This window comes from Felis catus, chromosome A1, assembly GCF_018350175.1.
Source record: "Felis catus isolate Fca126 chromosome A1, F.catus_Fca126_mat1.0, whole genome shotgun sequence".
In the NCBI taxonomy this organism is placed as follows: Eukaryota; Metazoa; Chordata; class Mammalia; order Carnivora; family Felidae; genus Felis; species Felis catus.
Window position 1 is genome coordinate 163,838,688 of NC_058368.1, and position 15,299 is coordinate 163,853,986.

The window sequence follows — 15,299 nt, forward strand, 5'->3', positions numbered from 1 at the left end:
TTAATGTTTATTCATTTTTGAGAGGCAGAGAGAGACAGAGTGTGAGCAGAGGAGGGGCAGAGAAAGAGGCAGACCCAGAATCTGGAGCAGGCTCCAGGCTCTGAGCTGTCAGCACACAGCCTGACGCAGGGCTCGAACCCACAAACCGCGAGATCATGACCTGAGTTGAAGTCAGATGCTTAATTGACTGAGTCACCCAAGTGCCCCATGAATGTATTCCTTAATATTAGTCTCCTCTATGTAACCATTAGCACAAATAGGGCAGGTACCAGCTCTTTTTCATATATGTTTCCACAGTTTAGCATAATGCCTGGCTCATAAAAGCAGTTGATAAATATTTATTGCTTGAGTGAATACTGTATGGCTGAGTTCATTTTCTGCTAATTTATCCTGGCATGTTCTTATTATGCCCCCTTAATTCTTCTCAGTCCTTGCTGTCTATTCTAAAGATCATACATAATGTATTCTGGAATTTGTAGCTCCATAGGGGATCTGATTTTGGTTCTTCATCAAAAAAAAAAAATAATAATAAAGCCTTATTTTTATATTCTACTATCTCCACATTAAAACCTATTGTGCCAATGATGTTCTGTATCCAAAGTGACTATAAGATCCACATTTCTTTCCCAAAGAGGACTAGAAACAGTTAAAAAAAACTATTTTAATTTTAACCACAATACCACCACACTTTTAATTTTTCCACATAAATTCTACCCCAGGATTCATACACTCAAAATCTTAGAGGGCCTACTGGGTAATTTAAATGACTGGACTCAGTGTAAGGAAATGAGGAGTACCAGGGATTATGGCAAATTGGACAGCACATGCTTCACCTGAATGCATTTAATTAAAAAATTTATAAAAACATCGTGCAAGCCAAACATAACATCTGCAGGCAGCAGCAGTCCTGAGATTGCCACCTGGCAAATCCAGCCCTAAAACACTGGATCCCATGAACCATTCTGAATTTCAAGAATGGGGAACCTAAAATTTTTTTTTACTATAAATGCTATTATGCATGCTGGTCGAAGGAAAATATTGGATCAGGTGGTTGAGAATGGTTGGGCTCAGTGCTGTATAATGAGAATGTTCAGGGACTGGGGTACTTGACATAGGTTGCTTTATGTATTTGTTTTGCTAAGGAAGGCCATTAAAGAAAAGTTAAGGTTGTCTTGACACTATGTCACATAGTGACAAGGAAACAAAAATTATCAGCAAAGGGTAGAAAGGATACAATCTCAAGATAAAGAACTCTCTATCCCATTAAAGAAAAACTGGTAAACTTGCATTATTGTTTTTGTTTTTGTCTTCTGACTGTAGATGGGAATGCACTTTGCCTTGGGACTCACCCAGGTTACAAATCAGTTCTATGAGAATTACCTTGAAAGAGCTTAGAAAAGAACATACGGTTACCAGGATCCCATTCAGGAGGTTTGGGGGAAGGAGATGGTTTTTGCATGGTTTTTGCATGGTTTTGTACTTTGGAAAACTCTGCAGGGGCTTCTGAAGCATACCCACACTGGAAACCTCTGGCCTATTTCACTTTAATAATCAGAATATATAGAGAACAAGGCTGGCTCATCATTTCTCATCTTGATTACAGAGAATCCTATTTTCCTGCACTGGAGGGAGACAAAGTTTTTTCAAAGTGGCAATGGCTCACATTCCTGCAAAAGTCAGACACCTCTTTGTGTATGTCACGAATAAGTGACTCACAAGCTAGGAAAAGGGATTCTTCACGATGATTCAATGTGCAAAATCATTCCTCATTTTACAAAGGGTATTGATTTCTTAATTGATATATATTTCTTTCCTTGTTTCAGAAAGTAAGATTGTGTCAAACAAGGGAAACAACCCAAACTCCTGTTTTTCACACTTATTAGAGGTAGCTCACACATGTGGTTCTGAATGAAGCCAACAGGGTAGAAGTCAGTAGGACACAGTGAGCTCGTCTTTGAACTGGACAGCCCATGTGCTCCTAGAAGAGGCAGCTGCTAGTCAGCTCCCACCAACTGTTGCTAGGGAATTTTTTTCTTTTATGAAATTTATTGTCAAATTGGTTTCCGTACAACACCCAGTGCTCATCCCAAAAGGTGCCCTCCTCAATACCCATCAGCCACCCTCTCCTCCCTCCCACCCCCCCCCCCCATCAGCCCTCAGTTTGTTCTCATTTTTTAAGAGTCTCTTATGCTTTGGCTCACTCCCACTATAACTTCTCTTTTTTTTTTCTTCCCCTCCCCCATGGGTTCCTGTTAAGTTTCTCAGGATCCACATAAGAGTGAAAACATGTGTGTCTGTCTTTCTCTGTATGGCTTATTTCACTTAGCATAACACTCTCCAGTTCCATCCACATTGCTACAAAGGGCCATATTTCATTCTTTCTCATTGCCACGTAGTACTCCATTGTGTATATAAACCACAATTTCTTTATCCATTCATCAGTTGATGGACATTTAGGCTCTTTCCATAATTTGGCTATTGTTGAGAGTGCTGCTATAAACATTGCGGTATAAGTGCGCTAGGGAATTTTTCAAGAGAAGTTGGAAATCAGGATTTCTGTGAGAAATCTCTGAATTTTATGATGTTTGCATCTGATTAAACAAATTAGGGGCGCCTTGGTGGCTCAGTCAGTTAAGTGTCCAACTTCGGCTCAGGTCATGATCTTGTGGTTTGTGGGATTGAGCCCCGCATTGGGCTCTGTGCTACAGCTCAGAGCTTGAAGCCTGCTTTGAATTCTGTGTCTCTCTCTCTCTCTGCCCCTCCCCCACTCATGCTCTGTCTCTGTCTCTGTCTCTCTCTCTCTCTCAAAAATAAGTAAAAAATAAACAAATTAAACACCATATTGCATAGGGGCTAAGAAAACACTTGCGCTGACAGGACATGGCCTGCAGATTGGTAGTTCACTTGAAGTGCCTTCCCCAGATCCCCGGGCACAGGCCCCATCCCACACCTGCAGAATGAGAAAAGTCTGGGAGAAGGACTGCATCTGCCTATTTGGAGAACATTCCCCCAAAGAATCCAACCTCCACCTATAGTCAGAAATCGCAGGTCTATTGAAATCTGGGAAATCAAACAAAGTATTCCAGGCAGCTTCTCGGAGGCTTCAGAAGCCTTGCTAACGTCAATCCCTGTAACCTAGGGAACAGTGTGCAGGCTCTGTGGTCCAGCGAGATGTTACTGCACTTTGCCTTAGTCCACTTTGATTTCTCTAGGGTACTAGGTATGCAGTTTGGTTCTTATTTTCTGGGCTTTGATAAGGAAATTTTCACAGAGGATCTGAAAATAGGAATAAACGAGATAGAAATTTATGCCAGCCTTGATTTATGCAGCAGCAGAGAAAATAAATTACAATTCTCTGTACCTCTGAGGAAGGAAAACTCTAAAAGCCACAGGAGAGAACACTGTTTCCAGAATCCTACAACGTGGTACCTTACAAGACACTACTTTGGTAATGGACTGACTGCACTTCCCAGGGTTTCTTGTTCCCACCCACTCCAACCTTACCTCTCCCCGCAAATTTACCTTCTTATGTCTGTAATAGTGGAGGCAGCCATCATGCTTCAGCACAAACCACCTCTTCCTCCAACCCTTCACAAAACCGGAATGAGTCCTTTTATGTAAGTAGCCGCGGCAGGTGGGCCAAGGGGTATTGGGACAGCGACTGATGTCAGATCCCACCACCAGAGTCAAGATATCTGGACCTAGAGAAACGAATTTGGGATAGTGCAGTGGCTGAAAATCTTAAACCAACAGAAAAGACTGTCACTTTTCAGAAGGAATGGATGAAAAGGGGGTTACAGTTTGCATACATGGGATAAATGAAATAGAATCCTACGATTGGAATGGATGAGAGAGTTCCTTAGTGATTCAATCCCTCATGGCGATGACGAAAATGAAACCAGGGGAGGTAAAGTGACTTCTTTGAGGGCCATAATTAGGTCATAAGGGGTTCAATCAGATGTGGGACCCAGGATTGCCAGCTCTTAGTGCAGAGCACTTTGTATTCAACCATGTGGTCTTGTCAGGTCTCATCACGGATGACTCAAGTCTGTTCATTCTCACTGTCTATAATAATGTCAAGCTAAATCTTTAACATATTTTGATTTATATCTGAAAAGGGAATATAGGTGATGTTTGGCTTTTCTATCTTACTTTTATTCAAGACAACTAGGTTCCTTGACCTGGGTTAGCTAAAGGGAGGATCTAAACCGCTAATACATCTGTCACCTATTCCTGATCAAAATCAATTATAAACCTTTGAACTTGGAAGTAGACAGAAATTCTAGGAAAGCTGAGGCACACATGCTTTTATCCCTTTTTCTTTCTGTCCAACTTAGTGCTGAGGGTTTGACTCTGAGCTTCCGTGTACGTCTTTCTCAGGGTGACTTCCTTGGGGCCTGTACCTCAGTGGTGCCCCCTTTCCTATATGATCAGTACAGTGCATAGCTTGGGGGAATTTGTCCCTGTACCTAATAATATGAGGTCACCATTTACCAATTGTGCTTTGATGTTGCCAGCATGGAAACAGACTTTCATCATATGCCTACCTCTTGATGCCTCAAGAAATTCTCTGAATGTCACTCCAACAGACAGCAACCCTGACACGCTTTGAAGACTGCAAATGGGGTATGACTTCATTTACAATTCCTCCGAGAGGGAGGCCACATCCCTGAAGGGGGACATTTGGCCTTAGCAGCGCTGACTTCATCGTGATGTCTGACATTGAGATTACCGATCTGTTTAGAGCTGTCTATGGAAATGGGGGTCAGTGAGGAGACTCCTCTTATATAAATGACAAGCTCCAACCCAGGGGATCATTCCTGGCTGAGCCACATGGCCCTGAAAATAAAGATTTGTCCCAGAAAGGCTGACATGGTCTTAACTTTAGCAGCACGCAAAGCACCTTGGTAATTAAATAACTCTGTGTGTCAAGCTAATTCTTCATTGCCATGTAAATGCATTTTAATTTATTGAACTGCCCTTAAGCTCCTGTCAAAAACACATCCAGAAAAATTAGAAGCAATGCTCCAGATTGACCGGCAACCCACAAATGTCTTTGTCTTTGGACTTTAGTCCCCGAAGGACTGCACTCTGGACTAATATGCATGGCTGACACGTCTGCCAATCTATTTATGTGGTGCTGCAGTCGCCTGCCCCTTGAGGTCATTTTCCTCTTGCTTACACACACTGCGTATGGGCTTCTCTGACACTGAGCAGGCTGAGCTTGAGCTTCAGCTGGCCATAAACATAACTTGGTTCACCAAAAAATTCTCTCTGGGGCAGGGACACAGATGGTCCTGCTGCCACGTGGTGTCATCATACTAAAGGAAAGTTTTTTACATTCGGAGTGAGGACATGATCCTGACACACAGGGAGTTGCCGAGTTCCAAACAGCTGTTGTGTGATGGTGGTTTTACAGTCTTTGCAGGTCCTATCAGGGGCCAGGGGGTCTGATGCTCAGAGAGACTTTAGATTTTTTATGTTATCTCCAAATAGATTATTTATATAGTCATTGCAGTGTGTGTGTGTGTGTGTGTGTGTGTGTGTGTGTGTGTGTGTATGTGTGCGTGCGTGTGCATGAATGTGTGTTAAAGGAATTAATTGTGAAGTACGAACAGTGACACCCTCCTGGTTTTGTTATTATTTATCTGTTAATTTACTGGGAGCTAAAAATATGGAGATGCCCTAGTTTAGTGCTTCTCAACCTACATGCAGATGCAAATCACCAGGTGGGTTTGTTAAATTGCCGTCTTCCTTCACTAGGTCTGGGATGAGGCCTGAGATCCTGTGTTTGTAACAAGTTCTCAGCTGATGTCAGACCACGATTTCAGTAGCAAGTAGCCAGGCAACTCTCGGTTGCCGAGAGGTCCTGCTCAGGAGCACAGTCTTTGTCGCCAACCACTATGCTTCTTCCTTTCCTTGACTACGATTTAGTTTCCCCTGTATACTTTCATTTTCCATCCCAATATTTTGCAACAACAAAATTGTTAGTTTTCCCCTTGCTTATGTCTTTCTCTAAGTGTCTCCCCACCCTAGAGAAAGGAATCACACAGCCATTGCCTTCCTCTACTGGATAGCCCAGAAATCTTGCTTGTTTGGGGGACATGGGAAGACAAATGGCCTGAAGTGAAAGAGTCAAGTGCAGATGAACGAGGTTGAAAAACCATGTCTTTAGCAAATACAGCTCTTTGGTGATGACGCCCTTTCAAAGAGAAGCTCTCTGGCAAAACTCTTCTTCCCTAGCACTTGGGCCTAGAGTTTGGGAAGTAAGGTGTTGTGGGTGAGGTTATTTACAGCTACAGGAGAGAGAAAAATGATTTCTTTTTCTAATTCACACTTTCTCTTTGGATCACTGTCTTCTTATTATGCCACCAATCTTCAGCTGTGTCGGAGTCGCACCTCGGCTGTCAGACAAACTCCACCACCCTTGCAGGTGCCGAAGAGAAATGTGCAAGACGTGCGCTGTCCCAGGGGCTGCGTGGTGGGCTGGCACTGTGTTCATCTGCCCAGGTCCCACATCCCAATGCACTTCTGTACTTATTTTTACTAAAGCTGTTCTTGGTGAGACAAAGGAACGGAACGGCCCCAAAGGACTTCCAGGTTGATTAAAGCTTCATTGTTTTCCTCTCCTCTTTCTTTTCCGTGTTTTTCCTTGATGATTAAATCTCCTATTTTAGTCTGCAAGCGCTTAGCCCTACAAAAGCCCCAACCAGAAGGATGGGGGACCTAATGAAATAAACATTCACATGGAGCTATTGTTATTCCCATTGGGATCCCAAACATTTTTTTTAAATCTGCTTTAGTCTTCCCATTGGCAAAAGTAAGGTAATTTGTACAGGTGTGTGTGTTTAGTATTTCTGAATAGGATTATCGTTTGATAATTTTAATTTTATATTATATTATTCTATATTATACAATGTAATATATACTAATATATTATTTAGTATTATTGAATGGGACTATTACTTCAGTAGAATTGTTGAAAACTTGATCTTGTTACATATGGTAGATCCCTTTTCTATGCTAGTCTGGGGAGACATGATAAAGCCTGTACTGGAAGGTAACAAAATAGACTTTTAATCTTATGGTTGCAAACTTTTGGCCGGCCATGCCTCCAAGACGCTGAGCTCTGTGCTATGCTGGGCTTGCTGTGAGGGAATTATCAGGGAGAGCTGATTAAAATTACAAACATGCAGGCCACCACCAGGAATTCTGTTTTTAAAAGAGGTTCTTGCGTGAGTCTGACATACAGTTAGATTTCAGATTTAAGGTTTTGAGGAAAGTGATTTGATGTTTAGATAATCTAAATCAACAAAATAGCAACCTGTAATAAAATAAGATTTTACAAAAGTTTAAAATACATAGGAATGAAACTGTACAGAAATATAGAGAGGTAAAAAAAAAGATATCAGACTTTTAAGAAGTTTATGCAAACAGGTACAAGAGGCAAGAGGAAACATTTAGATTTTTAAACAACTGCATGTTTGTTTGTTATTTTGTTGGACACTATGTAAATATACTTTTCAAGACCTCTATATATTATATAAATTTAACAAAAGGTCCATTTGTTATTTCATGATTATCGCTTTCTTCAACAAGTTGGTGACTTTTCTGTCCTAAAGAGAACACCCTAAGAGCTTGCTTTAAATTCTATACATTCCAGAAACACCCTGCCCAATTAACAGCCTTGCTAAAATTGAATGTGTAAAGCACTACATAAAAATTAAGTTATTCCCATTATTTCTTTCCTTTTCTCTTCCCTTTTTTTTAGTTTCATGGTCACGTATATTTTTCTCATAGCCCCACTGCCTCTCTGTAATCCTGTTTTGTTTTTTGTTTTTGCCTTCCCTCATCATTACCACCTATAAATTTTAGAACATGGATGGAACTAAAAGTGTGTGTGGGTGCGTGCCATTTAGGAGGTCTTCATCTGTTGCTCACGAACTTGGGTGCAGACTGCTGAGCCCATCATAGCACTCAGGTTGTTGCACACAATAGTCTTTGGAGTGCAGACCCCTTTTGTTTTGTTTCACTTTATTTTCTGCCTCCATTCCCAATTCTTCTCACACATTCTGCTCCTCACAATAGGCACTCACAGAACATGTTTGATATAGGACTGTGGATACACTCCTTTGTGTGTGTCTTTTTATTTCACACAAACGGTGTTATGCTAAGATCTCATTCTATTTCTCTCTTTTTTCCCCCCACTCTAAACCACGTTTTTTAGCATCTACCAATGTTGCTGGCCAAATGCACATCTTGTATATTGTTTCAAAGTGAGGCACAGAGGTGCAGAGTATGCATCTGTTGTTGGTTTCTTTATCCATTGCCCTAGTGATGGTCACTTAGACTGCCTCTAACTGTTCTCTATCACACAGAATGCTGCAATGAACGTCCTTGTATATGTCCTCTCAGCAGTTTCTTTGGGCTTATAGCCACAGAAGTGCAATTGCTAGGACAAAGGATTTATAGGCACTTCACTAGATGTTGCCAGACTGCTCTCTGAGATGCCAGTAGCTCAGCAAGAGTACACGAAGATTCTCATTTCCTCATTTCCTTACCAAAGCTGGCTATAATCTGATTCCTATTTATTCCCCTAATCTGGTGGATGTAAAGTGTCACCTTGCTGTTAATTTGCATTTCTCTGATCACAAATAAAGTTATTCTCCTAGTTTCTTATATTGACATTATGCTTCTAACTTAAAAATCAAGGTCTTTAATACATCTGAAGTCCACCTTTATATATGGTATAAAATATAAACCATAATATATGAAGGTATGAATCCATCCAATTTATGGTTCTCTGTAAAAATGATGTAGTAAAAATTTTATCCTCTCCTCATTGTGCTGCTAGTTTTATCATATATCAAGTTTTAATAAGTACTTGAGTGTGTTTCTGAGCTTTCTAATCCATTCCATTCCACTGGCATATTTCTGTGAATGCCACCCTTTTTATTACTTATTATTACGGTTTTGCAATATACCTTAATATTTGGTATGAAAGGTTCCTTTGTCCTTGCTAGTCCTATTCATAAATGATCTAGCTATTTGTAGACTTTTATTTTTCTACATATATTTAAGGATAAGTTTGAAAAGCTACTCAAACATTTTTAATACAATTTTATTGAAAATTTATTGAATATTTAGATTAATTTTGGGAGAATTAAGATCTTTACAAAGTTTTTCCATCCATGAGGATACTATATATCTCCGGTTATTTAAGTCTCCTTTTATGTACTTTGGTCGAGTTGTAAATACTTTTTCATGAAGCTCTTGCATGTTCTTTGTTGGATTAATTCTTTCCTACCTTGTAGTGTTGCTGCTGTTATTAAACATATACTTGATTCCTTTTCTTTTCTTTTCAGTTATTAGTGGTGTAGAAGAACACTACTGATTTTTATAAGGAGACCTTGGTTTGGTCAATCTTTCTCTAATTAATTCTAAGCATTGGTCTATTGATTTTGTTATAATCATATAATCTGTTAATAATAATAGTGTTATCTCTTTGCTTCCAGGCCATATACCTTTATTTCTCCTTGTGTTATTGAACAAGTCAGAACCTTAGATATCATGGTGAACAGAGGCTGTTAAAATTGGCATTATTCTGCTCAATCTCAAAAGAAATATGTTTAAAGTTTCTCTATTAAGTGTTTTGTTGTTTTACATATACTTTTATACTTTTCTCTTTTCACGATTAGGTTTTTAGTAGATAATCTTTACCAAGTTGTAAAAAGAAACTTCTCTTCCTACTATGCAGGGAATTTAAAATATATATACATTTGTTGAACTTTATTACATGATTTTTTGTTCTGTTCAGATAGTCATGCAATTTTTTTCTTTGGTCCATTAATGGGACGAATTGTACTAAAATATTATAAAGCCATCCTTATTTAGGGATAAACCCTACTTTGTTATGATGCATTATATGCGATTTTAATAAACACTTTTATTCAGGTATCTATTATTTTTTCTTAGGATTTGTGCATCTATACACTCATAAGTAAAAGGGACATATTCTTTCATTTTTCATACTACACTTACCCTGTTCTGGAATCAAGGTTAGAGTAGCCTAATAAGATGAACTGAGAAGCCTTCACTCTTTCCTAGTTTCTGGAAAACTCTACAGAATAGGAATTATTTGTTCTTTGAAAGTTGGATAAATTTCATCTATAAAAATGACTGGTATCTTGTGCTTATAAATGGGGGATGAATTGGGGATGGAAATGGGGGAGAAGTGAGATGGTCTCTTTCTTTATAAATACCTTTATTAGAGTCTAGACAAATTTTCTATTTATTATTTTACTGATTTTGGCACTTTAAATACTTTTGGAAAATGTTCTTATTTATCTAGTTTTCACATTGTTATATAGTTGTTCAAAGTAGTATTTAATTATTTAGAAGTTTTACCTTTCTCTTTTTTTTATTCTCTATTTTGTTTATTTGCATCTTTTTTTATTATTTCCCAATTAAGAGCTGTGTTATAATCAATTAGTCTTAGAGATTCAGCCTGAGGAAGAAGCAATCAACTCCATAATACAGCTGGGCTCAAGGACCACCTACGTGTTCCCCACCGACCATGAGGAACAGGTGCTACCATTTGTCTGGCTCTCGGTAGGGTCGTTAAGTTGGGTTTTGGCTGCTGAGCACCAAGCTGGAGAGAAAAGCTCTAAGAATATGTCCTTCAGCATTCTTTTGCGTGAGACACTTGGCTCTCTTCTACTATTGGCCACACTTCCCATCTCCCTGAACATACACAGGTATGAAATGGACTTGTTTCCCTATAAGTCTCTTACTGTCCTTACTGTAGCGTCTCAGATCTATAACTCACTTTCCTGCTTGTGAGGTATCTCCACTGTTGTGTTTGAGAAGGTTTAGCAAAGATACAAGGAGCTTCTGAGGGTCAAGGTCTTCTTGGGGTAGGGAGGCCAAGCTGGTAGAACCCAGATTGTAACAGCAGATAAAGGCATGCTACAAATAACTGCCAGGAGCAGCACAAACTAGGGTGTTGAGTGTAGCTCTTTTCCAGTATCAATGTTAATTCATCATCTTTCTGAAACAGAAGAGAAAAATCCTCTATTTAAGTTTTAGAGATGTTTTCTGCCTTCCATTAACTGATAGAGGCTGAATGGTTCAGTGTTACCAAGAATGTTAAGCTCCTTGGGGAAAAATAAAAGAAGTCCTAAGAGTGGAAATATTACTAACATCAGGTTTTCTGTAACTAAAAAATTGGAAAAGTAATTATTTGTGAGAAAGAACCTAGGAATAGCTAAATCCCATTCTTATGGGGGATACCACCAATTCATTAGTATAATTGTTACCATATTACCTTCATTTCTCATCTCTGCTGCACATAGGATAAATATTTAGGTAGGACTTACAAGTAGGTAGTGTACATGTTAACTGACAGTGTCCTTGGATTTCTAGTGCACCCGGTACATGACAAGTTCTACAGAAAAGCCACATATTCAGCTAAATTCTGCACCAAAAAAGTCTACAATAGCTACTCAGGATACAAAATTTGTTAGTGATTTTCTCATCCTGGTCTACACTAAGTCTCTCTTTTGCTAACCCTCAAGCATGATGGCATCATGAGAAAGGACAAACAATATTTATTGTTTAGCAAGTTATACTTACGGCACATGTGGCCTAAACAAAATGTACAAATTTTTATAGCTCAGTGCCTGAGGATATATTTCAGGAGCACGGAGATATGTATGCAGCCTTTGGGAGGCCAGGAATAGGACACTTCACCAAATAATCCCTTGATGGAACACAGCATTTACCAGTTATATATTTTTAGGTCTACGGGGAGATAAGGATTTGTAACATGGTGTCAAGAAAGTAACTTGTTTTGCAGAGTGGAAGACGGTATTAACCTTTCCACAAAATGTGCATGGATACAAGGGTAGGCAGGGGCTTGTATTATTATTATTATTCTCTCCGTGGTTCCATCTGTGTCAGAATTGGTTTAAAGGCCCTCCTTAAGTGGCCCTAGGAGAATCTGTGAAAGCTTTAGATTTGTGATTTATTTCTTCCTCTCTCTTTTTTAAACATGAAAACCCTGAGGTTCTTACCACTAAAAACTGATGGAAAGAAAGGAAAAGAGAGAGAGAGAAAGAGGAAGGAAGGAACACAGAGGCAAGGGAGGGAGAGAGGACAGGAGGAAGGGAAGAGAAATTGTAAATGAGAGTATTATTACGATGACCTTTTTCGTGGCATAGAGTTTCAGGAAATATTTTCGTAATAAATAGAGTACATTCTGCTGCCATTTTCTGGTTTCACTTTACAATACAGAAGGAACGTGGTGCTGAAAAATGATTTAATTGCTATGAAGCACCATGTTGATGCCAAGGTGTTAAAGGAGCTTGGCGGGAGAAGTGCGGTTACACCTGTTGTGTAGTGTCCTCATCGTGTTTGAACTCCCTGGTGCGCCGAAGCCCTCTACTTCTTCAGAATGACGCTGAACTCTGTAGCTGGCCCACCTACCTTTCCTTGCCAGGTGCACGGCTTCTGCATGCTCCACACTGGTGACCTCCGTGCCGTTGACAGCCAGCACCACATCTCCAATCTGGAGCCCGGCTTCCTCAGCGGCGCTGTCTGCAAGTAGACAGACAACAAGGGTCTCATGGAGGAGGGGTCCCAAGTTGAGTGCCCTGCTGTTTGTCCTCTTTTTAAAAGCCTCTCTCTAAAAGGCCTTTCTTTCCAACTTTAGACAATTGCCTATGTCATTAATAAGAAGGAAAATGCTATCCTCCCAGCCTCCCTTTCATTTCCTGGACGCGGTTTCTTTGCGCATTCAGCTAGGCGTCCGCATGGCCTCTTTGCAATATAATAGCAAGGCTGCTCAGAAACTCAATCTATTCATCCACCAGAAGGTTGAACTGCTAGTTCTCATTCCTTCATTGCTGCTAGGTCTCTTTGTAACCCTGAGAAAATCACTTAACCTCAATATCTTCATCCATAAAAAGGGGGGTGGGGGCAGTGTTTCTCTGCAGGATTGTTGAAGGAACAAGTAATTGAAATACTTATGAAGTTGTGGCAAAAACAGATCTTGGAGTGGTCAGAAAAAAAAAAAATAAAGAGCTGCTTTTACTTTGTAGAGGCTCCTTTCTGAGCTTTCTCAGAAAGGAAGCCAAAAATAGTCTAAGCCTTAGGATTTAGGCTTTGGAGGTGGGGAGGACCTCTCTGGAGGCTATTTATTTTATCTCCTGGTTTTTTAGCATCTGTATTTACTGTTATATACCTAATATTCTCTAGGGGTAAAAACGAAAAGGGTCATAATAAGCCATTTCAAGGTTAATTCATTTTTAATAAGGTCTCCCATATATTGGACCAAGATTCTTTGTGTAGCAGTTTAAATTTCTTTTTTCTTTTTTACATCAGCTTAAGCCCATTTCCTTTTTTAAAAGTTTTTAATGACTCTTATTTACAATTTAAGTTTGTCTTAATATTTTTAATATTGATGATTCTATATATTTCAATACATTGAATATGCGACATATTAAACATTCAATATTTAAAGTTGGTATTTTAATACCAATATTGCTAATATACAGTGTTATATTAGTTTCAGGTGTACCACTTTAATGAGCAAACACTTCCATACATCGCCCGGTGTTCATCACAACAAGTGGCCTCCTTAATCCCCATCACCTATTCCCCTATTTCCCCACTCACCTCCCTGCTGGTAACCATCCGTTCTTTGTAGTTCAACATCTGTTTCTTAGTTTTTCTCTTTCCTTTGCTCATTTGTTTTGTTTCTTAATTCCACACATGAATTAAATCATATTGTATTTGTCTCTCTTTGGCTACCTTATTCCATTTAACATTATACTCCCCAGCTGCATTCATGTTGTTGCAAATGTCAAGATTTCATTCTTTTTTTGTGGCTGAATAATATGCCACTGTATATATATACTACTCTTCTTTCTCCATTCATCTGTTAATGGACACTTGGGCTGCTTCCATATCTTGGCTATTGTAAATAATACTGCAGTAAACATAGGGGTGCTTCTATCTCTTTGAATTAGGGTTTTTGTATTTTGGGGGTAAATACCCAATAGTGCAATTGCTGGATAATAGGGTATTCTATTTTTAACTTTTTTGAAGGACCTGCATACTGTTTTCCACAGTGGCTGCACCAGTTTACATTTCCACCAAGTACAAGAAGGTTCTTTTTTCTCCACATCTTTGCCAACACTTGTTGTTTCTTGAGTTTTTGATGTTAGCCATTCTGACAGGTGTGAGGTGGTATCTCATCATGGTTTTGATTTGCATTTCTCTGATGATGAATTATGTTGAACATCTTTTCATGTGTCTGGCCATTTGTATATCTGGTTTGGAGAAATGTCTGTTCATGTCTTCTGCCTATTTTTAACTAGATTATTTGTATTTTTGGTGTTGAGTTGAATCCGTTCTCTATAGATTTTAGATACTAACCTTTTATCGGATATGTCCTTTGCAAATATCTTCTTCCATAAGTAGGTTAACTTTTAGCTTTGTTGATTGTTACCTTTGCCGTGCAGAAAATAATTTACTTTTGCTTTTATTTCCCTTGACACAGGGGAGATATCTAGAAAATGTTGCTCTGGCTGATGTTAGAGAAATTACTGACTATGCTTGCTTCTAGGATTTTTTTGGTTTCAGGTCTCACATTTAGGTCCTTAATCCATTTTGAGTTTATTTTTGTGTATGGTGTGAGAAAGTGGTCCAGTTTTACTCTTTTGCATGTAGCTGTCTAGTTTTCCAACACCATTTGTTGACGAGATTATCTTTTTTCCCATTGTATCATTTTGCCACAAGAAAAAGGAATAAAAGGCATCCAAATTCATAAGAAGTAAAACTTTCACTATTTGTAGATGACATAATACTTCATATAGAAAATCCTAGACTCCACCAAAAAACTACGAGAACTGGTAAATGAATTTAGTTAAGTAGTAGGATACAAAATCATTGTACAGAAATCTGTTGCATTTCTATACACTAATAATGATGCAGCAGAAAGTGAAATTAAGAAAGCAATCCCATTTACAATTGCACCAAAAATAGTAAAATACCTAGGAATAAACCTAACCAAAGGGTAAAAGATCCATATTCTGAAAACTATAAAAAAACTGGTTAAAGATATTGAAGAGTACACAAAGTAATGGAAAGGCATTCCACGTTCATGGATTGGAAGAACAAATATTGTTGAAATGTCTATACTACCCAAAGGAATCTATATATTTAATGAAACCCATATCAAAATACCAACAGCATTTCTTCACAGAGTTAGAACAAACAATCCTAAACTGTATGGA

At 38.9% G+C, this 15,299-nt stretch overlaps 1 protein-coding gene across 2 annotated transcripts in view; it reads right to left on the reverse strand.

Annotated features, from left to right (window-relative positions):
* The window catches only part of LOC109502572, a 123,693-nt gene that overhangs the window by 56,223 nt on the left and 52,171 nt on the right, over positions 1 to 15,299 (reverse strand). For both annotated transcript variants that reach the window (XM_019837714.3, XM_019837711.3), the window contains exons 7-8: positions 12,487 to 12,597; positions 3,523 to 3,701 (exon numbers count right to left, since the gene is read on the reverse strand). In XM_019837714.3, the coding sequence (XP_019693273.2) occupies positions 3,523 to 3,701; positions 12,487 to 12,597 (290 nt within the window). The remainder of the gene's footprint in view (positions 1 to 3,522; positions 3,702 to 12,486; positions 12,598 to 15,299) is intronic.